The 23,683-nt window shown below is 41.4% G+C and overlaps 1 protein-coding gene across 1 annotated transcript; it reads left to right on the top strand.

Annotated features, from left to right (window-relative positions):
• The first annotated feature begins 526 nt into the window (after nucleotides 1-526).
• Nucleotides 527-13,077, top strand: vwc2 (von Willebrand factor C domain containing 2). Its single transcript, XM_070916453.1, has 3 exons — nucleotides 527-1,177; nucleotides 2,614-2,743; nucleotides 12,926-13,077. The coding sequence occupies exons 1-3, from the start codon at nucleotides 527-529 to the stop codon at nucleotides 13,075-13,077; spliced, it is 933 nt and encodes a 310-aa protein (XP_070772554.1).
• Nucleotides 13,078-23,683: the final 10,606 nt, after the last annotated feature.

Raw genomic sequence — 23,683 nt, 5'->3', positions numbered from 1 at the left:
CACTATTACTGGAATTATGTTCTATTTTCAAATCAATTTCTTCCTTTTGTACAGTTGACTGTGATTCATTTAAAAAAGCAGACATTGATCCCAAGTCTTTGTTCCATAAAAGGAGCAGAAGCTTAAGAGTGTTAGATTCAGGTCCTTCTTTGGCCGTTTTCTTCGTACTCTGTCACTGCTGGGGCCGATTGATGCAGGGAAGTGTTACAGTATGAAGCACTATCGATTTCCTAACACGGCCCTATGAATACTCCCTGTCCTGATGATCCAATTCACTGATCCTACAGGCTTGCATCACACTCAGCAGGATGCTCGACATGATGGAGCAGTGCTCTGAAGTCGCCTGAATTTCTTGCACTGTTCTAGAGGCTGAATGACACACCTGGGATAAAAAGTGACTAAATAGGCTACTGAGCACATAACCCCGGTTTCATTTTCTCTTTCCAGATGGACTGGCTCACACCTGAGATGTGAAGTGTGTTATGTGAGCCAAGGTGTTTTCCCACCTCGCTGGTGGTGGGGAGAGATGCTGCACTCCGTTGCCATGACAGCAGAAGTTCTCTTTGTTCTTGGGTTCCTGATGAGCGGCGCTCAGTGTAATCCTATAGCGACCTTACCAGCGAGCCGAGAACGCCTGGAAAGGGTGTTGACCCAAGCCAGGGAGGACAAACATCAGGACAAGCAGGCCCCCGAGGAGCCGCTGGGATATGGCGCTCAGCAGCGGCCGGAGGAAATCAATGCCTTGGGCCCCAACAGGACTGCCGTGAGCCGCGGCAGGCCAAACCTCAGCTCTCAGGCACGAGGATCTAAGGACGGGAAGCCCCAGGAGCTGTGGAGCGAACAGGAGAGCCTGAACCAGATAGACGAAGGCCCCACCAGTGACGTCACCCTCTCCCTGGATGCCATTGACGAGTACGCCTACCCAGACTACAGGGGGAAAGGCTGCATGGATGAGAGCGGCTTTGTGTTCGCCATCGGTGAGCAGTTCACCCCGGGCCCTTCAACGTGCCCTTGCCTCTGCACAGACGAGGGCCCTCTGTGCACCAAGCCAGAATGTCCCAAGGTTCACCCCCGCTGCATTAAAGTGGACACTAGCCAATGCTGCCCGCAGTGCAAGGAGAAAAAGAACTACTGTGAGTTTCGGGGCAAGATCTACGCCTCTCTAGAAGAGTTTAAGGTGAGCCCATTAACTGCATTCACTCATTTTTGACATGCTCAAACAAAGAAGTGCTGACAGAACACTCCTTGCTGTTCAATGGAGTTTATCACAGGCACTACACAGGAACTAGTTACCTTGCCTCGCGGCATGCAAGCGAGCAGGAAGGCAAATTTATAATGGCAAAGGTCAGCACTTGTCTTTTTTCTCACACAACGCCTGAATATTACCGGAGGCTGAATTTAGCAATGCAGCTTCAGCAGAGTGTTTCTATATTTAGTTTGTTGATACACATGATACAATTACAGTTATAGTAATGTTACAACTCTGCTGCATGGAGGTGTTTGTGAGGAGACACAGAGATACACCTACGAGATCTTCAGTGTTTTATCTTCTGACGCCTCTTTGAAAGGCTCGACTCAGGATTGCACCACAATCTACGTGTTACGTCTTTTTACGAGACGTTAGGTTTACCAGCTCCTAATGCTTCCCTTTATGTTGCCGAATGTCTCAGCAGGAGGTTGAGGCTAATATGGGATTTTCTTCCACTAAATCATGGTGTTGCCGACAGCTCTATGTCAAATCTCTGCTGAGGGAAATCTACAGAAAGCTCTCACAAGCGGCATACGTCAGCTTGTGTGCCGTGTGGTGTGGAGGGGGGTGCTTTGAAACCAAGCAACAGGAAGGTTTTTATGCTTGATTGCTAAGTTCTGGGGCATTGTACTAAGTGCTGCCTCTCTCCATTTTCACAGTGGAGTGTCATGCGGAGGCACAAGCCTCTGCAATCTACAGCAATGCTGGCAGAATTAACCTTTGCTCTCTTGTTAAGACTGAAGGTGTATGGCTTTATACAAGCGGCTGCTAAATGAAGCCTTTCACAGGGAACGCAGGAGCTGGTTGTAATTCAAACTATATACTACCAGTCCCAGCCGTTGTCTTACATTCTATTTTGAGACGTACAGGAACGTTTGGATAACCAAGTGATTTCTAATGTTTGTGTTCACGCACCAAGAAAATTGGAAGCATCTTTCTTTTGTTTCCCATTCCCATTGATTTCTCCATATCCACTGATTGGATAGTGAAGTTCAATTCTCAACGTGGCTCTCCCTAGAATGAGGCATTCATTGCTGATGAAATAGAGAAGGATGGGGCTTCCCTATAGATGCAGCTTTATGACACTGAATGCACACTTTCTTAAACATGCCAGACAGAAAGGAGTGTTTTTGTGTGCATCTGTGTGTGTGTGTGTGTGTGTGTGTGTGTTTTTGAGAGACAGAGATAGCTGTAGAGAGACAAAGCAGTGGAAAAAGAGAGACAGACCTTGAGACAAACAACCAGAGACACAGATAGCAAGAAATTAATTAAGAGGAGAAGACTCTTTGTTGACTGTGTGCATGTGTGTCTGTGTGTGAACTGTTTATAAGGGTGTTAATTACTATTTCGTCTCTGTTATCCAGGTGTCTCCATGTGAGAAGTGCCGGTGTGAGCCAAGCGGGGAGGTGTTGTGCTCGGTGGCAGCCTGCCCTCAGACAGAGTGTGTGGACCCGGAGTACGAGCCGGATCAGTGCTGTCCCATCTGCAAGACTGGTGAGTGGAGGCGATTTCCTTTAGTAACACTGCGGCGAACACTTTACTCCAGTGCGACCAGTCTCCTAGTGGTGGCTGCTGGGGAGCTCCACTCGAGCGGGCTAGTGTCAAATGCCTCTGCTCAAGGGCACCTCAACAGGAGTTATGAGGGCAAGGTAGCACGACACTCATTCTGCTGACACAAAGCACGCAGCATGCTGCACTGCAGTGTTTGCAGTCTCTTGCCACATGAGATTGCACATTTGAAGTAATGAGATCTATTTCAATGAAGTCAAACCCAAAAATGTGGTTAATCCGTTATGAGTCGTGGGCTGTTTCTGTGCAAAACATTTGCTCATGTGTCACTTTCTGTCTTAATTTCATGTAATTACTATTAGTTTATCTGATGGAGGCTGTAGCGTATGTTCCAAATCCTCCTTACTGTCTGGTACAGGGATGCGTGGTCCGCTTGCATTTTTCCCTGCTAGGTTTTGTAAGTTTATGATCCCGTTGGTTAGAAAGCTTTTGGCCCGTCTGAGAAGAAGGAATTCTGCGGCTCAGAGTCGATTATCTGAAGTTGTTTCGGATGATTCCAGACAGCATGTCCTAGATTATGTCCCCTTGTTTTCTTGGTGTGACTCTAATGCAACATGGCAATGTCAGCAACATTGCTTCCTTCAGCAAAAAGAATGATGACTTGCGATATGTATCTCTGACTTGGAATCTTAAAGTGGCGCAGGCTGCCTGCTATAAACAAGAGCAAGCAATCTGCATGAAGAAAAAAATCCTTGTGATAGAAACAAAACACACAATACTTTGCACATAAAAGTGCTTCGTCTGTATGAGCCACTTATTAGACGAAAGTACTGCTAATATTATTTTTGAATGAAACTGCAAGAAAGATATTTTGGTTTTCATGCATTTACACATTAAATGATGAACACAAGAGAATTAGAAATAACAGACTGTGCTTGTGAAATTACAAAAACAACTTGCCTAGAGTTTTATCCTCAAAAGAGACATGCAAAAAAAAACATTTCAAGAACTTAAGTTAACTGGAAGAAATAAACAAAATGTCCACAAAACGCCTCATTCAGCACATGAATACCATCTACTTAGTTCATTATCAATACATACAGAATATCACATTAGGATGATTCACATCATTTTAGACTCATAAAACATTATAGACTTAAGCATTTGCATGTAATGAGTGTTCGTGACGAGTTATCAATCAGAGGTTGTCCCACTCAAATTAAAAGCTTGTCTCACAACCTCCAGAGATAACGAGCTGAAAACATTGGTAGTCATGGAGCGTTACTCATTCTATTAATATTTGCCTGCTGTAATCTTGGGAATACATGTTGGTCCTTTGTGTCCCATTTTTTATTTCTTTTTCTGCTGTTAACCCACTTTTTATATATGCACATATTGATCATGCTGAGAGTGCTTTGTGCAGAGTTTGGGCAGTGCTCCATATTTTCCCCTGTGATATGCCCAGCGGATTTGCTGTGTTGCGTTCGCAAGCACATCAGTCTAGGAGACAGATGTAGATACAGCCCAGTGTGTGCAGAGATGTGGCAGACTGAAGAGAGCGTGCATCTGTATTCTAAAGTCCCACCAAATCCACGGGCTCATTCAGCCGATCAGGATTTTTGTTTTTTTTTAAATAAGATTACCACAAATTACCATTCAATAAACAGAGCTCACTATGTCTAAGACACCAAGTTACCTAACCACAACTAATACTGTCACAGTCCGAATTAGAAATACATGGATTACTTTAGTTCTTTCGGGATTCTGTGGTTAAAGGGGCACTACAGATTTTACACATTAAGAGCAGCTACTCATCATGAGGAGGACTGCTCAGCCTGGGAAAACAGTTGTATAATGTCTTCTGTGCCTCTGGATGGAGCTTTTTTTATGTACTACAAACTGGGGGCATGGAGTTTGAAATATATGGGCTTTAATCAGGCAGAGAGTGTTTAATACAGTTGTGGAGCAGCCGCTGGTTGTGGAAGTACTGTCACCCCACTGTAAATCCCCATTTCAAAATGTTCTTAACAATATCCTCAATGTTTCTCCACATAGAAACGCAGGAGTCTCCGGAATCATTTAGCAATGCTATAGGTTGATGTTATGGCCATCAGTTTGAATTATCTTTGTTATCTCTTTGTCATCTAAATACAATACCCATGAACACTGTATTCTTTAGCTTTCTTGCCCTAATGCACATTGAGAGTTGTAGTTTAATTTTTTTATGTACGCAGGTTGTACCTTTGATTTCATATCAAAGAACCAGATATTTCTGCAACACAGTTGCTCCTCTTTTTTACTGATGATTCAACCAGGAGGGTTCCATGTCCATCCAAGCCACCTGTCAGTCACCTAGCCGTCCCACTTTGCAATTAAATGAAAAACACCGTTGAGTTGCAGTGTTTTTGGAGCTTGACTTATGTGGGGCTAATGGCCAGAATCTCTTAGCTTCTGCTGCTCTGAGTTTGACCATTCCTTTTAGTCCACCAGATTTACGGAAGTGAAATACTAAATGTCTGGAGTGCCCCTTTCACCTGCTCGTATTATTTTCTGTCACACAGACACCTGTGTGGTATTTTGCTAAGATTCTGTCAGCTCGGTCTCACACTCTCTTAGAGTAATCTACAGGAGCACAGTGGTATTTATGAAGATGCAGAAAAAGCCTTTGGCAGCATTTACGCCTCATTTGTGCAGCAGTCAGGCTGCAGTGTTTTTAAAGCTGCAGCAGGTGAGATTTTTTATGCTAAAAATAAATAGATCCTTCAGTTTTGTGCCAATCATTTTAGACTTCCTTTCTCATTTCTGTGCCTCCTGCTGGTGTTTTCACATATTCAGGATAGCTGTGAATATCAGAGCTCAAACTGTTGATTAAGCAGAGTTGAGTATCTGTATCAGTATGTGTTAAACAACCTCTCACTGGAGAAGAAATATCTCTGGCTCTGATTTTGATGAACGGGTCTGGGGCTGGTGGGGTTGTCACCGTGTAAACAGGGGCTGTAAACACTCTCCACAATCACCAAACATCTTTGTGAGTGTCAGACTCACTCACACTGCCGCTCACCTTCCACCTACTGGAGAAAATGGAGGTCTCTGTCAGGGAATAATCCATCAAAAGCATGCCGCTTTGAAGACTTAATTGTCACATGCTTTCATTTGCATTTGCAGTTCATTTCACGCTAGACATGACACCAGGAAGTAGACATAATGAACAACATGTTGAAAAAATGAACTACTTAGGGGATACCTTGTTAAATAATTGGAAGATGCATTAACCGGACGTAAACAGAAGTAAATGAGACATCACTCTAAATGACGCCGCTGATCTTCCTCCAGCTCGTATCAATATCTGAGCGATCGGATTTCACTCTGTCTTTTATTCATGATGCGTCTTTGCCAGGTATTACAGGCGCCGCGATTTAAACGATGAGGATCATTGATTGTCAACTCCCATCTCACCACTGTTGATCAAGCAGCGCTCATTACCAGACAGCACTGCAGTGGTGGCTCCGTGATGAAATACTGATGATGTGAAATAAGGTTATTGGAGGTCGTCAGAGAGTTCCCACTCAGGTGGCGTTGTTTGTCTCGTCTACAGATGTTGTTTGAAGCGCAGGCAGATGTTAAGACCTCCCAGGAACTCTGATGCATCTGAAGCATCACATCAAAGCTCAGCTCATTAATGGGAAAGAATTAAACACTCGACCAGATGTGTAATGCCAACCAAAAAAGGAAGGTGACAGAGTTTAAGCGTGCGCTTACAAAAGTATAAAAAGCACAGACAAGGAGAGATAACGGAACAAATGTGGCGAAAGATTGAAACAGGTTTTGAAAAAAACTTGCTTTGGTTTCTCATTCAACAAGTCATCTTGCTTGTCTTTCACCCTAGCTTCCCAGCTAACAGCCTTTTAGCATTTTCCTCACTATTGATATAAATCACAATGAAGTATTTCAATGTTTGATAAGTTCATCAAATATGCACGGGCATTATCTTGGCCTTTTCAGGCATGCAAAATCAATGCTTACGGCAGAGCACCCTGTCTCAGATGTGTTATTCAGCCTGTATGCGAGGAGACACTTGGGGAAGAGCCAGGGGAGGAAGATGAAAGTGAGAGGTATCGCTAACATCCACCGCAGACAGTTGTTCATGAATATCAAAGAACAGCTGTGAATGGAGGCAGGTTCTCATCATTTTTTACTCATTATCTCAAAGCACTGGAACACATTGCAATTAAATGGTTTCATACCCTCCAAAGTTTGTGACTATCATTCACTCGCCGCCATAAAGTTTAATTAAACAATATTGATTCTTGCAAAGAACATCTAATCAATACAAGTCAAAGAGGGAAAACATGTTGTCTATACTTTAGTATTTTCTTCCTGTTTGAAGTGTTCATTTCCCACAACATATAGGTGTAAACGACATGGAAATGTTTGTCGTAAATTCCAAGCCAAGTGTTTTCTCTCACAGCATCTGCTTTTGAAGAATGCTAAGGAAACAAAAATCAATGCAGGAGGAAACCTCTCTCCTCGGCACCTCGGCCGTGGCTCCCTCCCTCTTGTCCTTTGCTCTTGCAGGGTATCGCCTTGGCAACGCATGAGGAAACAAGTGGTGCTCTTCAAGACTCAGACATTAGGGTCAACACTAATCTGGGGGGGATGTGATAAACAGTTTGAACCCGAGCCAGAATCACTTCAAATAGAGCAACACGAGACATGGTAGCCTGGTTGCCAAGAGGGATAGAGACTCATTTAAATTAAGAGAGGCATGATTCATAGAGGGCCTTTTAAGATGTGGCAGTTTTGTTTTTTGAAGGAACACATGAAAAAACAACAACACACGAGTGAAAGGGAAGTTGTTTACATGGATGTGAAATGGTGTGGCTTGTCAATTTGAAGCCGCTTCCATCTCATCCTGACAACATAGACAAGCAGCAAACAGATCTAGCCTCAGTCAATGAATGCAGAAGTGTACGCTCCTTTTTAACTGACTGTTCGCCGAGCCCTGCATCCCTGAGTTACTGTTGCTGCGCCTGCACCTTTTCGTTCTCGCATGGAAAATATGCAGCTTACAATGATAACGTAGTACGGAGCTTTTTTATTTCGTATGTTAATTTCACGCTGTAGATTTTATTAGATGTCGCTAGCTAGCATAAGCTAATGATAAACGTGGATGAACAATCCGTCTCCAGTTGTTTTTCTAATGTTTCTAGCTGATTCATTTTAAACCTGAGAATGGGTCTTATACATGCACGTGATGGCTACATACATGATATAATACTGAAAAAACTGAGGCTAAAGCTGCATGTCCCAAGCAAAAAGTCTGCATCCTCTTCAGCTGATGATCCACAGGAGTCGTGAAGATAAAGGTGCTGCAGGTGTTCGTAAATACAAAATGTAACTTAAAAAAAGTATTTTTTTTTAAGATTATCAATGTTTGTTTCACTTTTACTTTAACATGTGGAGAAATCCAATTTTATTTATTGAGTTACTTTAGTATTCAACAAACATTTCGACCAGTATTGAATGCAGTATGAGGTGTCTCTTGTTACATGTTACATAATGAATGTTAATAATAACAAAAGTGTACACTGATTTAATTTTTGGATTTACTGGAAAGGGAAAATAGGACATTTTGCGTCATCTAATAAATTCACAAAAGGTTAAAATTACCCCCCCCCCCCCCCCCACCACACACTTTCACCTTTTGGTTTAATTATTTCATCACACAGTTATACTTTATTATCTAAAGGCCATTTTCCATTACTGGACTTCAGAGTTATGATTACAATAGAGAGAGGTCACTGTAATGAAGGTAATTGTTAGTCACATTATGTCTTACTGCTGGGTCACTGAGTGCTCTGCTTGTTAGGTGTTATTTTCTATATTTTCTCCTGAATAAAAGTCAATGTTAATTTGACTTCCAAATACGTTTTTCACAATACAGAAATGGAAAGTAACAAAACTAAACAAAAAGATCTTCTGAATGGACTAAAGCTTTAAGTATACTGTTTATTAGCTCTGAGTAAATGAAGGTCTCCCAGTGAAGTCTGTCACCCAGACACTGCTGTGATGGCTGGCGAGGGTTTGTGTCTCAGTTCTTGTGAAGGACATCGATCGTGACAGTCGTTCTCCTCGTGTGCAGCTGGCTTGTTCAGCCACAAAGATTATCACTGGGCACAGTAGCTGCAAACAAACATTCTCATGAGGTGGCACTTCCATAAAACTCACTGTCTGCAGCTTGAATGCGAGGCGGTCCATATTTAAAAGTCGGAACCCGTTTCACGCAGCATCTCTGAAAGAAATTATTCATATTGTTATTAAATCATAGTCTCTCCCTGCAAAGTCCTCCCACTTCCTGTCTTTACAAAGCAAGGTCATTTTTATTCTGCATTTATAATGCAAATGTACTCAAGAAATGCATTAAGAAGAGTGATTTCTGCTATTCTTCTCTTTCCATTACCTTATGATGGAGCTCTGCAGGCTTTAAACATTTGAGAATTAAGGGGTGTGATGATCGGGATGTGTCCTCGTTTCCCTGTCCATTATCTGGCGCTGCTACCGAGCCAAAAGCCACAGGTGCTAATGGCTATCCTTTTCACACGCTGCCCATGCCAACTTCTAACATGCTGTAGTGACAGTTTGGGCCCAACTGTTCATGCACATGCACAGTCCATTTGTCTCTTCCTCTCCGGGTGTCATTGAAAAGCTCTTGTGAAGCCTGATGTGCCTATAAAAATCTTTTTCTGCCACGGAGAGTGAGAGGTAGAGAAAGATAGAGAGTGATGGAGAGACGGGGATATGTTATATTAATGAAGTGATGAGAAAAAGGTGGGTGTTATATGAATGGCAGAATAATAGGGTGACAGCAATGAGTAAGCGCAGAGGCGCTAAATCCATGCATTAATTAACACAAATGAGTGTCATGCAACTGTGAATGTCTGTCTGACAGGCTGTGGTTTAATCCCAGCACCAGGAGGAAGTACTTTTGATTTATTTTGTAAAGTGCATCATTATTTTTTGCATTTTTCTCACCTAGGATATCCTTGACATATGCGTCTTTTATTCGAGACGCTGTGTTCTAAATGCCGCTAATGATGATGAATCAGTAGCGACAGCAGCCTGGGAAACAGGATGACTTGTTATTCAGACAGGGTGTGTGCATGTTCATCTGAAGACTTATAAATGTGTTAGGGTTGACATTTTGACAGGCCTCGGCAAACTGTTCACATTGATTGATGTGCCAGCACGCTCCTCCCGGGTGCTGACGTCCAATGAAATGCGGTGGCTGCAGCTGAAAGACTCCCCATTTTTCAGCATCTTAATTATACAACAGAGTGGCTCAAGACCTTGTTAGTCTAAGGGAAATAGCCATTGTTATGCTATACCTGATGTTGTGGGAGCAGTTCCCGCAGTGTTTATATTTTGCCGTGCAGCTTGAGAGATAATGGATGATTTATGAGCGCTTTTATTCGAGCCACTGGTTGAAGACGGAGGCTCTTTTCACCAGACAAAAAGCCTTCACATCACAACTGGTACCAAAGAAGGTAATGCTGCAGGTGATTCAAGGAGGACATTTATGTTCGGTATTGTGAGCTTGGCAAGTGGATTTTTTTGTTGGCAGATAGAAGAGTACAAAATATAGCACACAAAAAAAGCTGGGCTCCAGTGGTAGTCTTGCACGTCTCTGGGCCATTTACAGGACTTGGTTCTTAACAAATACTACCTTCAACATCAAAATTTCCATTAGTGAGATCCAATTTCCTGCAAAATAATAAAAAAAAGAATAGTCCCTTGGGGTGCACTTCAGAACTATATTAAAGCACTGCGTAACAGTGCTTAATTTGGTTTTTATGCACAATTCCCACTCTGTGCATTCCAACCTTGAAGGTACATATGGAGGAAGGTTTCCTCCAGCAAGATTTATGCTTCACTTGTGGGGTAGCCAATCTAAGGAGTGTGAAACAAAATACCATTGAATACCTGCACATCTAAAATTGAATCGAATTTGCGAGTCTAAATAAAATAAAACTTGGTCATAAGGTCTGAATCCCAAAACAAGACAGTGGAAGAGAGAAGTGCTTGAATCGGGTTGAAAGAATTCAGTGTATAATCACTGTAATCCCAGGATGCACCTCTTTCCTGATGAAAATGCTCCTCTGCATCAGCCAGAGTGGTCACTCAGTGGTTTTAAGAGCATGGTAATGATGGCCAATGGAAAAGCTATTTTAATAAGCAGATACGTAGCCAATTGATGATGCATGGCAGATTGGGGGGAAAATGTCAGAAACTGCATATTCCACCTTTAAAGGGACCCCAGTGAAAACTCATATTCATTATGTTAAATGTGATGAGCATTGGTTTCCTTCTGAATTAAATCCTGTCAGAACTGGCCACTGACATCCAGCGTGTTCACAAATCTTGATGCTTGTGAATCCATTATTTTTTTTCTGTGCCTCTTATAAGACTATTTTGGGAAACTATCAATGAAAGCCCAGATGTGAGAGCCCATTTTCCACTGAGAGAAATGAAATGAAGGGCAGCGCATTTGGTCTCTTGTGTTCATTGTCTTCTTTGACTGTCTGCATTCAAGTTCGCTGAGGTGTCATGAAAACTATCTTAAAGAAACCAGATAAGATGACTAACTGCACTGAACTCCATATGGAAATTTGGTCATAGCAACAGACATGGCATCTAAAAGCAGCAGTAAAACAATAACTGAAGTCCTGTCCTACTTTTTCAAACTAGCTTGTGTCCCATTGGCCTTCGTTCCACAATGTATTTTCGCATAGAGGGTTTTCTTTCATCAGACTTTGTGGAAAGCTGAAATGTGGCTGGGTAATTCTGCTCATGTTCTCTTACATCTTATATATATATATATATATATATATATATATATATATATATACACATATATATACAGTATATGCTCATATATCTAGATTAATATCTGTACTAGCTATTAAAATGTGAGCACTTTGTCAGTGCATTGACCTACTTCAGCTTAAGTCTTATACTTGAATAGAAATAATTACAAAATAACTATATAAAATGTACAAAATTGTTTTTGTTGAAATGATAACCCTAACCCTAACCCAAGCTCAGTTTATTGGAAAAAACAATAAAAGAAACTACAAAATGCACCCTTGAACGAAGGCTACAAGAACTCGTTTGTCAAACTTAAAATGCAGACAATAAACTCTGGTCAAATAAAAAAAACCCAGGCAGGCATTCACGGTAGTAGATGCAGCTAAGTGGCTAAGGCTGTTTGGTTGTTAGGCTAACAAGCTAACTGAGATACAGTAATTCTAGGCCGCAAGGTAGCAAGGGCACCAATCCTTTTAACATTAGCTTCAAACCTGAGTTAGCACCGAGGTCCCGCCAATACACCCGCCCGACCCCATGGCGAGCACACAACAATCAATCACAGCTATCAATCGTTATGTCACACAGCCTTTTTTAGTTAGCATCAAGTAACTAATTAAAACCAAACTTACCAAAACAAGTATTTGACATGTACTTTGATTTTTTAGTTTGGCTATGTCCCATCCACTAACGTGGAGAAGGCGGGGTTTATGACCTATACTGCAGCCAGCCACCAGGGGATGATCGAGACATTTGGCTTTGCTTTTGGGGGCCTGTCATGTTGTCCATCTTTATATATACATTGTCTATGGTCCAGACTGACAAGGGTGTCTGTGAATTCATGGAATTGCCATGCTTTGAGCAGCACAAAGGAAAGTGACTTTGAATAGCATGTGCAGTCTTGAAACATTTTGAAGCATTTTGTACACATTGAACAGTGTCCTTGGTGGGTCTAGTAGCAGAAAATTAACACAGATGAGCGTGACCTCAATGACACAGGTATTTTTTCTACACCAACATATAAGGATGATTTTTCTAGTCTCTGTATCTGTACACAATAAAACATTAATTGACCTATCATCATGTTTCTGTTTATTTAGTTTCCACAGCATATTAAATCACAGGAGCAAAACATCCGTTTTCAGTGTTCAGTCTGACCTTGATAATGTGACCTGTTATGTAACACTAAAAAAGCATATTAAGAATACACACTTCCAAATTGAAATTCAATTTATTTTGAAACAAAGTATAAGGCCTATTTTCTCTTTTGCTCTACTTTCCCTGTTTTTCTCGCACCACCTATAGGGCCAAATTGCTACGCAGACACAGCAGTGATACCGGCCGGCCGAGAGGTGAAGATCGATGAGTGTACAATCTGCTACTGCACATACGAGGAGGGCACATGGCAAATTGAGCGTCAGGCCACCTGCAGTAAGAACGAGTGCCAGCGGAGCTAGAGACTGGCACGGCGAGAGGGGACATTGGCACGCAACACCAGCGCCAATCAGCATGGAAACTCTCGGCCTTTCACCCAGTCTACCGGACATCAGGGTCGGACAGCAGCCCTCGAGCATTTCAGCGTTTATAGTCACTCCTGTATTACTGGAAAAAAAAAAATGCTTTTATGAAAGTTTATAATCCACACACAGAATATCTATTTATCTATGTATTAAATTATTTATGGATATATACAAATATAGGAGTCATTAATGCTGAACTAGTGGGAAACTATTTTTTATAGCCTCTGTATTTTAATAAGCAATGTATTGGACCAGAGGTCAATAAAACAACAGAATGTATAGAACACACACAGCTGTCTTTGCAGGTGAAAACCTCAATGTCTCGACATGCAGCGTCATCCAAACAATCCTGACGCCCGTCCCTCTACCACCAAAGTGCAGACTAGACGACATGCCGTCCATTTCAGAATAATGGGTGAAGATTTGCTGTGTAGGACGATCAAATGCAGAGTTAGAAACAACTAGACAACACAAGGAAATTCAAGAGGACTTGACAGTTTCCTGATTTCTTTGATCTCTTTTGGATGTTCAAATGTGTTTTGATTTGAAAGTGCTTTTTTTTTTGTATTTCTCTTGGTACGGTGTATTCATGTTTCAAATAAATGCCAATCTGTGCTCTGTAAATGCTCAAATGGTACTTTTCAGCCGCAGGTCTCAGTGTTTAGTCTTTCTTGAAAGGGTGGTGTTTTACATTTGCAGACTTCCAATTGAATAAAATGTTCACAATGTCACTTGAATCAACAAATGATACTGAGATGGAATGATCAGCCCAATTTCTTCACAAATAACCATTGAATGTGACAAATGTGAACAAATCCACACTTAAGATGCCATTATTTTTCTGTTTCTAAGTTCCAGGATGAGAACTGTGTGTGTGGGAGCTACAGGTAAATATTTAATGAGTTGTCAAGAGGATATTATGTTATTTAGTAATGCTGAGGTTTCATTTTCAACAGCTTTAAGCATCACAATATAAACAATAGAGAGGTTGGAAATGAAAATACAGAATCTCCATAGTTGCCTCAGGATTTTCAACTCCATTAATAAAGACCAGGCTGGACACTCCACTGTCATTGATCCCAATTTGCTTCCAAAATTTAGAAACTGAAAGGTCATATGACTCGCAGCTTTTTTTCTTGTCTTCATCTTCAGTTGGAGGATGAGGAGTAATGAATGCATGTATCTGGCTGAGCCGAGGGGCCCATCGACCAGCAGATCAAAACCATGATTAATAATTTAAGTCCAGGTTATGAGCACTGAAGGGCAGGCTGCGGTAAATGGATGCAGATGTTGTCTCTTTTTTTTTTTCCTGTTATCTTTTGCATTTGCAGTGCGGCACCCTTTGCAATGTGCTGGCCATGCCGCAGAACTCTTTGATCAAGAGGTTGCCAGACAACAACGTCGCATCTCCAGCAGTGAGACGTGCCTGTCAGCCAGCCGGCAGGATCGAGTTAAATAAGCCTAAATGCATGTACATGCTACGCGACAGGCTTCTCTCAGAGCAGCAGGGGAGCGGTGGCACAGATCTATTAAGGCTTTCTGGCCAGCATTAACTCCTCTGTTTCTATGACTGTAAGGGTCCTCTCAAACCAAACCCCTCCCTTCAAGGAAAACAGGACTTGTGCTGGTGCATACAAGTGGTAAATGATTGTGGGATTTTTCCTGTCCACCAATCGTCACTTCTAATACCAAGAGCATTTTTTTTCTTCTATTTAGAGGAATTGCTGCCGTGCTCTCTCTATTCTTTCATTTTACGATATGACAGCCAGTGAAGTAATGACTCTGACCAGGGATGTTATCAGTCACCCCTATCGGCTCTGTCCAGGTCATTAATGTTCACAATCAGTTCATTTTCCTACAGTTCTGTGTATGATTGGACAGAGGAAAGACGTGATTAAAACTGCCTATAAAGCCTACTCATGAGAAACGAGGCTGGGTCTTTTACTTTGAAATAAAATTCCCAGAGTAATAAGCATCCAAACTCCTTCAAAGACAGGCCATTAATTGGACACATCTGTTGGAGAGACCCATAAGAGATTAGCCTGGTCTCCCCAATGCTGTAACTAAGTAATTAGGCTTCTGCCCTGTTCTGGACAATGCACACCACTTCACTGAGAGGAGATGTGCTCATATTACAGAAGGTGATGAAATTCGTTATTCATTTATAGCAATTGGCCAGCTCTGTAATTTGAAATTAGAGCATCATAAGTTTTGAGAAACCCAGAACTCTGGTCAACAAAGTGGGACGCTTGATCAGCATGCGGTCTCACAACAAGACTTTTAGCAGAATATAAAGGCTTTAAATCACCTGGTTTGTCATTTTAAGCCCGAGAAAAATGCTAGTGTAATAATTTCCACTGTGTGAAATAGTTTGCTAAGAGTTAAGTTTCTAAAATGCCATTACCCCTTAAACGCCTACCTTCCTAAATTTGCTGCTAGGTTAAACTTAAACTTAAACTTAAACTCACACTTACTGCAGTTAATTATACTACTAAATGTCCCCTTTGCTGGTAAAAGATTTGTCTGGGTAGTTTGACTACAAGTCCTCTGGAGAAACTGAATCCTTCGGAAACATTTCAAAGTCATCTTTTCGGGTAAAGGGAACATTTTTGTGTCTATCTACAACTCAAGCTGTGTGCTGATGCCTCCTTTGAGACTGCTGGGAGTTTAACAATGGTATGTGAAGCAAATGTTTAGTCAAAATAAATGTTTCACAATATTTTATTGTGGACAGCAGATTAAAATTTCACTGTTTGTCTGCAATGCAAAGTCATTTTATGTTGTATAATTACAATGGTGTGTTTTCCAGAATTCAACACATATTGGACAGATGTTAGTCTCTCCAACCAACCAACCTCTCTCTCTCTCTCTCTCTCTCTCTCTCCCCCCACCTCTACACGTCTTCCACCACTACATGTTCTCAGCTTCAAGGGTGACAAGAGGCCCTTCAAGGAGACAATAATGAAAGATGCATGTTTTGTGAGTTTGTATCACAATATACAGTAACATGGATTGAATGCCATTAGGATAAAGTATAAGATAATTATATTTGGTCTCAGTCATCAAGAAGAACATAATTCATATAATTTTAGTGATACATGAGGACACCCGAACACCCAAATGGTGACTGTATTCAGTAATGTGAATGATGACCTGTGTGTTGACCATCTACAAACAGATTTTTGATTTCTTGTGTTAAATACTAACTAAAGGAAAATACAAAATAAAAGGTCATCTTGGTTCATACATAATTAGGACAGGAAAGTTTATGTTACCATTTCCCATTGAGTTCACTGGGTTTACTAATATAATTTTTTAAGTTACGATTTTTTACGTCTAAAATCTGTTTTCTTGAACTTTATTTTCATGTTGAGAACAACATCACGTTGTACAAATGATTGAACTAAACATCAATCCCAGGTGCCTTTGAGATAACGGGTGAATCAGTGTTGATTCAGTGTCAGTCAGGAGTGGAAAATCTGTTGGAAATTGTTTCAGTGTGAGGTATCAATGTCGATTCAATACTTCTGCCTGACAATATTTCACTATAGATTCAATCATATTTTGCTATCTGGGAAGTAACGTTAATACTATGTTCTGAGTTTTAATTTGTAGCTGGGTTTCTCAAGAAACAGGGTGGTAAAAACCTGAGGTATGTGTGAATGTTTGGAAAAACACCCATGCATCCAATTAAACTAAATAGAAACACTTAAGTTTGCCAACACACAAATTTCAAGCTTCTTGAGCTTCAGGCTGCAAGATTGTCTTACATTTGAAAGACAAAGTATTCAGAAAAAAACAGAATGATAACTGACTTTTTTGTTTCCACGGCTGATGCATCTTTATCAATATATAATGTTTTGCATTTCTGACACATTCCTCCCTTTTGGACATCTTTGATATGTTTCTCAGCCAATCATTTATTGAAGGCTATGTAATTAGTTTACTGCACACGCTTGAGGGAGATACTGAGATGAATATTTCCAAGTTCTGCAAAAGCTGGTTGATAAAGTCCTTTAATGCACTGAGTGAAATCTGGAAAGCTTTATTGAGTCTTTTGAAATGATAATAAGCCCCCTCTTATTGTTTTATTGAATTATTATGTCATATTGAAATGCAAAATACAAAAAGAGGAGTGATTTCATGAACATGTGAAGACTTAATATGAATGTTTTTGGAGCTTGGTTTGTCTTTAAAGTTCAGAACAAAGATGCCATTTGAAGTGTCAGATCAAACCACTTCACTGCCGACATCAATCTAAAGTTTTGAAAGCACAGATTTACTTTCAGATGGCCCTATCTGTCTGAAATGCATTAAAAGCTCTGTGAGACAATGATTTGACAGAGGTGAAAATGTTCCATGAGCCCATGAGAAAGGAAAATAAATAAAGAGTCAAAGTGCAGTTTACCTGCCTGCATCTATACCAGGTGGTGTTAGGGAACTTTGATAAATAATATCTCCAGAAAGCAGCTCATGCAGCTCTTAAAATGTCACGTAACACTGCTACATGAAGAATTCACTTTCTGATCTACCTTCATGGACTTCTCACTTATTAGAAGTGAATAATTAGGGTTTTGTTTTTTTGCCACACATTTATCTTCAAACAGGAAGAGCTAGATGACAGCTGAGCTGAAGGTTATGAATATTTAATGTCACATTTGCAGCATTTATTTCAATTTCTGAGGGAGCACTGAGTTTTTAACCGGAATCACTTTAAATAAAAGAAGGCTTGTTATCTGTAAGTGCATTTAGGCTTTCTGCTTAATATGGGACTGTTATCAATAGCACAGTTCATTAGTAGATTTCCAATTCTTCTCTCAGAGCGCCAGGCCCTTTGAATTTCTGCTGTGAGACTACAGAGTAAATTCCAGCCCTCTGTTTCTCTGATGGCGACTTTATTCCTCCAAATTCTACTGATCTGAACATTAATTTCACTGGACAGCTGCTAAATGCTGGTAAAATGCTTTGAGGATTCTATTTCGCACCTTCTGAAATGATTTCCAAGCACATCACCTCAAATCTATTAAATCCAGCTTTGAATCTCTTGACAGTTCTGCGAGTCATCCTTGGAGCCACATGTAACGTTCCCATGTGATTACGACGCTCCTTGATCAATCTGAGTGAATCACTTCGTGATTGAGCGCCAGAGTCTCCAGAGTCTTGGGCCTGAAATTGTCCTTTATAGATTTGGTATTATATCTCTAGCACTCCTCCTCTGCCATTAGCCAGACATTCACATTTTCAATTTCACCTCTCTGCCTTGTCTTGCCTCCAGATGAGGGTGACACTCGCCATTGCAGTGTTGAATTGTCTTCCCATTCATACATCTGTGGAGCACATCTCACATGGTGACAGATATGCGTCAATTAACTACGACCTGGTCTTAGAAGAACAGGATGTGGTAAACAAACACTTATACTTGGCATATTAGCGTTGATAAGTAATCTAAGCTTGGGAGACAGCAAATCCCCTATTTTTGCGAAATGACATGTTGGACAGATGACTGCAGGTTCAATCTGGCCCTATCCATCACAGGCAGTTATAGGCCAGGTGGGTGAGTGATAACGCTTAGAGCATCTAGGAGGACAGCGTTTCAGCATTTCATCCACAACAGGCAGCCTACGCCAATGTGACCTGCTTGCTGAACACTTTTCAAGGGGGTTTCAATTCAGCAGAGCACTGCTGAGCCGCGCACATCTGCATAAGTTGCTGTCAGACTGGAGATAGTATTGTGGATTGTTGGGTTATCATAAAGGGGACAGCTTTTGTGTGAGCCCTATGGAATACCAAGTCTTTGTATTTGCAACACAACATTCATCCTAGGGTATTCTTTTTTCATTTTCTATGGCCCTTGTATGGTAATTCATCATCCACGTCTTAATACCTACTGTGAGAGTGCCCAGAGAATGTATTAGCCACTGGCTCACATGCTGCTGTAGCCTCCCTTGGGATATTTTGTGTATGAAAACTGTAAGGACGTCAGACCTCAATGCAAACTACCCTGCAGAATTTGTTTTTTTTTGCCTTCCCAAAGAACATAAAAAGCACTACCTGGCAGAGAGGAAATGGAGGTTCAGACTGTGGGCGACCACTCTGTGGCTTCTTTACTATGCTTAAGCTTCAAAAGCAGGTAATTTCACTTTGGTCAGAGTGAATGCCTAGGTGGGCAGTGTGGTGGAGGTTTAATAATGGAAACTGAGGTCTCGAGGGACAAGTCCATATTTCTGAGCAACAGAGAAAGTCCATTACCCTCAGTGTTTCTTTGCCAAATGCTACGTCTTATTCGTAATTGAAAATCAGAGGTGTGTTGTTGCGCACAGATCAAAAACACAAATGTGGAGTGGTGTCCTTTAGACACCTTGAGACAGAGCTAAAAATATCCCTAAAAGTAGAAATGATCTACAGTGGTTCCCAACCTTTTTTGTCTGTACCCCGACATCCCTATCAGATGAGCTTAAATACACCACCATTCAAGATTTTAACGTTAACTAACAATACATAGAATTGGTTATTACAATATTTTTATTATACAATTGAAGTGTCTATTTTTAGGTTGGTTTGGTGAAGTTTGCTTTCCTACAACGACCACTTGGAATGGCAGAAGCTGGACCCTTAAACCCCAAAACTCTTCCTGTGCCTTTGCTTGTAACACTTACAATTAATTATAATAGTACATCCAGTGTCATGTAATGTATTGTGTTATGTTAAATTCATAAACTTTATTTACACGGGAAGACAATGTTAAAGTAGCCATGGGTAGCTATGGTATTTCTTATTGTAATAGCTTTCCCGCTGCGTCTATGTCAGTACTGTTTCTGTTTTTAAGCTGATGAAGTTTATGTACATTATTTACAAGATATTTACAAGTGATGTACAGCTATTTACATATCATTTAAACGTGGTATTTGTACGTTATAACTTTGTAGCTGTCATTTATTTTATGTCTGTGGGCATGTGATGTTGTTTAAATAGCATTCAGTAATTGGTGCTATCTTTCGGTGTCATTTCAGTTTTACAAAAATCCTTTCATGAGAATGATGACAACAGTAAAGAGCATTCAACTTTACTCCAGCCTCCGACGTTCTCTTGAAGTCTGTTAGCTATCAGTCGATTTGTGTACAGACAAACACATTGGGGTCTAACGTTAGGTGGTTAGGAAGTCAGCCTTCGGACCTTGTCATGAGGATCCGTTCTGTGCATGTCATAAGCTTAAGCATGGCCTGGGATCGCCTAGAAGAGTGCTCCGGCTCCCCTGAAGTGATCGAGAGAGCTCTCTTTGAGAGGATGGAGAACTTTCCTAAAATCAATCATGAGCACTTATAGCTCAGGGAGCTCGGAGACCCACTAAGGGAGTTGGAGTCTGCCAAATCTGAGGGCTACTTTACTGGGCTCTCATACCTGGACACTGCCAGAGGTGTCAATCCTATTGTTGAGAAGTTGCCACTCGGCCTCCAAGAGAGGTGTCCACACAAAGAGCAGCAATGTGAGAGTCACATTGGTAAACCAGGTCTGAATTCTTCAACCTCTTCCAAATTAGAGGGTCAGACTCGACATACACTCTCCACATGTGTGCAGGAGTCACTGAAACATCTGAGAGAAGATCCCCAGGGTTCATGGCAGAGTCATTGGATGGAACGACAAGTGTGATGCTCCCCACACTCATCAAGTGCAATCACATGCCAGATGACCAGTCAGTGATTCCAATCCAGCGGCTGCACAGCACCACAGTCAGCTGATTATTACACCTACTTCTGGGACGCGACATCCTTCAGGTTCACAAAGTCAGAGAGCAACGCAATGGTCCTTACGAGGCCCCCTCTGCCCAAAGACTAGACCTTGGCAGGGTTGTTATAGGCCAGTGCCTGTAACTTCCTTCTGGACCAACGTGCTTGAAATGGGCGTCGTTCTCTCCTCACTCTGTGCCCCAATCATCTTCAAGTCATGGCAAAGTTTAGCATCAAAACACAGCACAGGCTGGCATTAGATGGTCTGGGCCTGCTGCTGTATTTTTGTCGAGCTGAGAGGTGAGAGGTTGGCTTCAGAAGCCAAAAAAACTTCACGGACTGAATTCTGTTTGAATTCCCCCAACAATATTGGGGGATCAACAAATAAGAAAGGCCTAGTTGAATTCTATTGAAATAAAAGAAATGATTCAGGTCAGCAGGATAGCATCAACAGCCTTGTGTTTTTTATTTCACTACATAAATCATGTTCATTCAACTTAGTTCCACTCATTTTGTAATCCTGATTGGGAGTTTATTTTAGAAATACGTCACAAATATCTCAGTAGGGTTTTTAATCAAATAATAATAATTTTTTTCTTAATAAGTTGAGGTGCTCCACAATCTTTCCACTCACCCCCTGGAAACTAAAGAAGTACCCCTGGTTTGGAATCACTGATCTAAAACACAAACAGGGCAGCATTGTCATCGGAGTATTTTTCTGGTTACTGTGTTGATTAGATGTTTTAGTGCAAGTGAAATGGTTTAAAATAGCTGATTTGAAATTGTTACAAATATGCCAAATCTTTGTCATTTGCGCAATTGCTTGCATCTTGATTATTTTTTAACAGTACTTGTGTTCATTTGCATTTATCTTAGGATCGTTATGTCTCCCTTTCATACTTAATAGGCATCCATTTCTGTAAGCTCATGGGAGTGCTTCCTTGTAAACAAATAAATTACTGTAATGATGTGAGACCTGAATATATGACTCAAAGTACCGTAAGAGCTCTTTCTCCCACCAGTTGTTTCCTGTGCGGCCCCTGTCTTCTTTGCAAGGAGGACAGGCACTGTTATCCCAATTTAGGATTTACAGCTGCTTGTATATCTGCTGTAGTCAACATATTCATCACTGAAAGTGACATTGCATTATGCTGACTCTCCCCTGGGGAATGTTAACATTAAACATCATGCTCATGCAGCATCATGATAGCCCGAAGGGTGCTTTGCGGGGGAAGAGTGTGTGTGAAAACTTCCATATTAAAAGCATTATAAAGAGCAGATTTTTCACTCCCACCACCCTCATGAAAAATGTACAGCGGCATATTCATTACTTCATTGAGCTAACTGAGTGTGACAAGCGGAGAGCTGCTGCAACCGAGGGCAGGGAAGCAGCAATACAATAAAGCCTTTGGCCACTCTCTGAGGACATGGCTACCCCCGCTGCTCATGGGAGCTTCATCTCTGCACTCTGTTTGGATTTTTCCAAATGGTTGAGGGTGCCGCACGCAGCATGAGAGTTCACTTCAGCCAATTTGCCCTCTAATCTAATGCATGCATGGTCATCGGGCGGTAATCAATTCACCGCCTTTACAGTGTGATGAATATGACCCATGAGCTATGACTTAGGGCCCTTGTGCTATAAATATGCTCAGGCATTTTCAGCAGTTTACAAGACATACGGATATAATCCCAGAAGTGAATGCATTAAGCATCAGACATGGATGGGGCTCTTTGTCTGAACTGCATTGTATATCATGCATACAAAGAGACAGCTTTACATGAGTATGACTCTCCTGAGATATAGACCCACAGGTATCTGCAGGCAACTAATGCATCACAGCTTTATATAGAAATAACATGAACAATTGCAAACATTAATATCTCTCAGTCATCTGTCCCCATGTATCTGTTTTATTTCTTGAAGCGCCCATTCCCTAGCACTGTTTGGGATGAAGGATGCTGTCTGTCTATATTTTGGAGCGTCCTCTCCGCTCTTGGACGATCCGTTCCCTGCGCCCCATAGCCATATCTCCTCCCGGCCCTGCCTGTCTGATCCTGAGGTGTCATCCTGGGTCACCCTCAGCTCTGATGTCTGATTAACAAAAATAATGCCCTGCCCAGAGCAGCATCAGCCCATATTGTCTTCAGCCACAACACTACAATTGTGACTTTGCTTTGATGACCCTCTGCAGCAGCAGCAGCAGCAGCAGCAGCCACAACAATGCCTCTTAATCCAGAGCAACAGTTTCCCTCAGAAGAATGCAGCGTGTGCAAATTAATGGCTGCTGCACTGTAGCACTGGGCCTGGTACCATGGGCGAAATGTGAGATTTTAATAATTTCTGAGACTGTGGAGGAGTCTAGAGAATGGCAGACAAGCTGACTAATAACACAGGATTCAGTAACAAGGGCTGCTCCGATGGTAATGACTCCTCACTCCAGAAATATCTGATTTCCTGCAAAAAAAAATGCAGTCATCTCAGTCTGAGGTTGGTATATAAATTACTGCAACAACAGAAAAACTCCTGAAATAATTGGAATACAAAGCATTGGGGGAATATAATATGGTGTACGGAGGAAATTCTGATATGGGAATAATTAATGGACTCCAAATGCAATACATCATGTGGACCTCTGGACCTATATAACCTCATTCATCAGAAATGTATGAATATACAATCAGCACAGCTCTCATGAGATTTAAGATTGATGCAACAAATGGTATGTTTTTTATCAGGAGAACGACTTGAAGAGGAGCCCACATCAGATCTCACAAGTGTCATTTGTGCTCTCCTTTTGTGGAGGAACATTGTGTGGGAG

The sequence above is a fragment of the Enoplosus armatus genome, chromosome 12, assembly GCF_043641665.1.
Source record: "Enoplosus armatus isolate fEnoArm2 chromosome 12, fEnoArm2.hap1, whole genome shotgun sequence".
In the NCBI taxonomy this organism is placed as follows: Eukaryota; Metazoa; Chordata; class Actinopteri; order Centrarchiformes; family Enoplosidae; genus Enoplosus; species Enoplosus armatus.
Note: the sequence above shows the minus strand (reverse complement) of the source record. Positions and strands in the feature narration are given on the sequence as shown.

What these genes read in the sequence shown, in the direction of transcription:
- vwc2 (XM_070916453.1), top strand. Translation starts at nt 527, where the DNA reads ATGCTGCACTCCGTTGCCATGACAGCAGAAGTTCTCTTTGTTCTTGGG. An exon ending in CCTCTCTAGAAGAGTTTAAG is followed by an intron (nt 1,178 to 2,613) that starts GTGAGCCCATTA and finishes TCTGTTATCCAG; the next exon opens with GTGTCTCCATGTGAGAAGTG. An exon ending in CTGTCCCATCTGCAAGACTG is followed by an intron (nt 2,744 to 12,925) that starts GTGAGTGGAGGC and finishes CACCACCTATAG; the next exon opens with GGCCAAATTGCTACGCAGAC.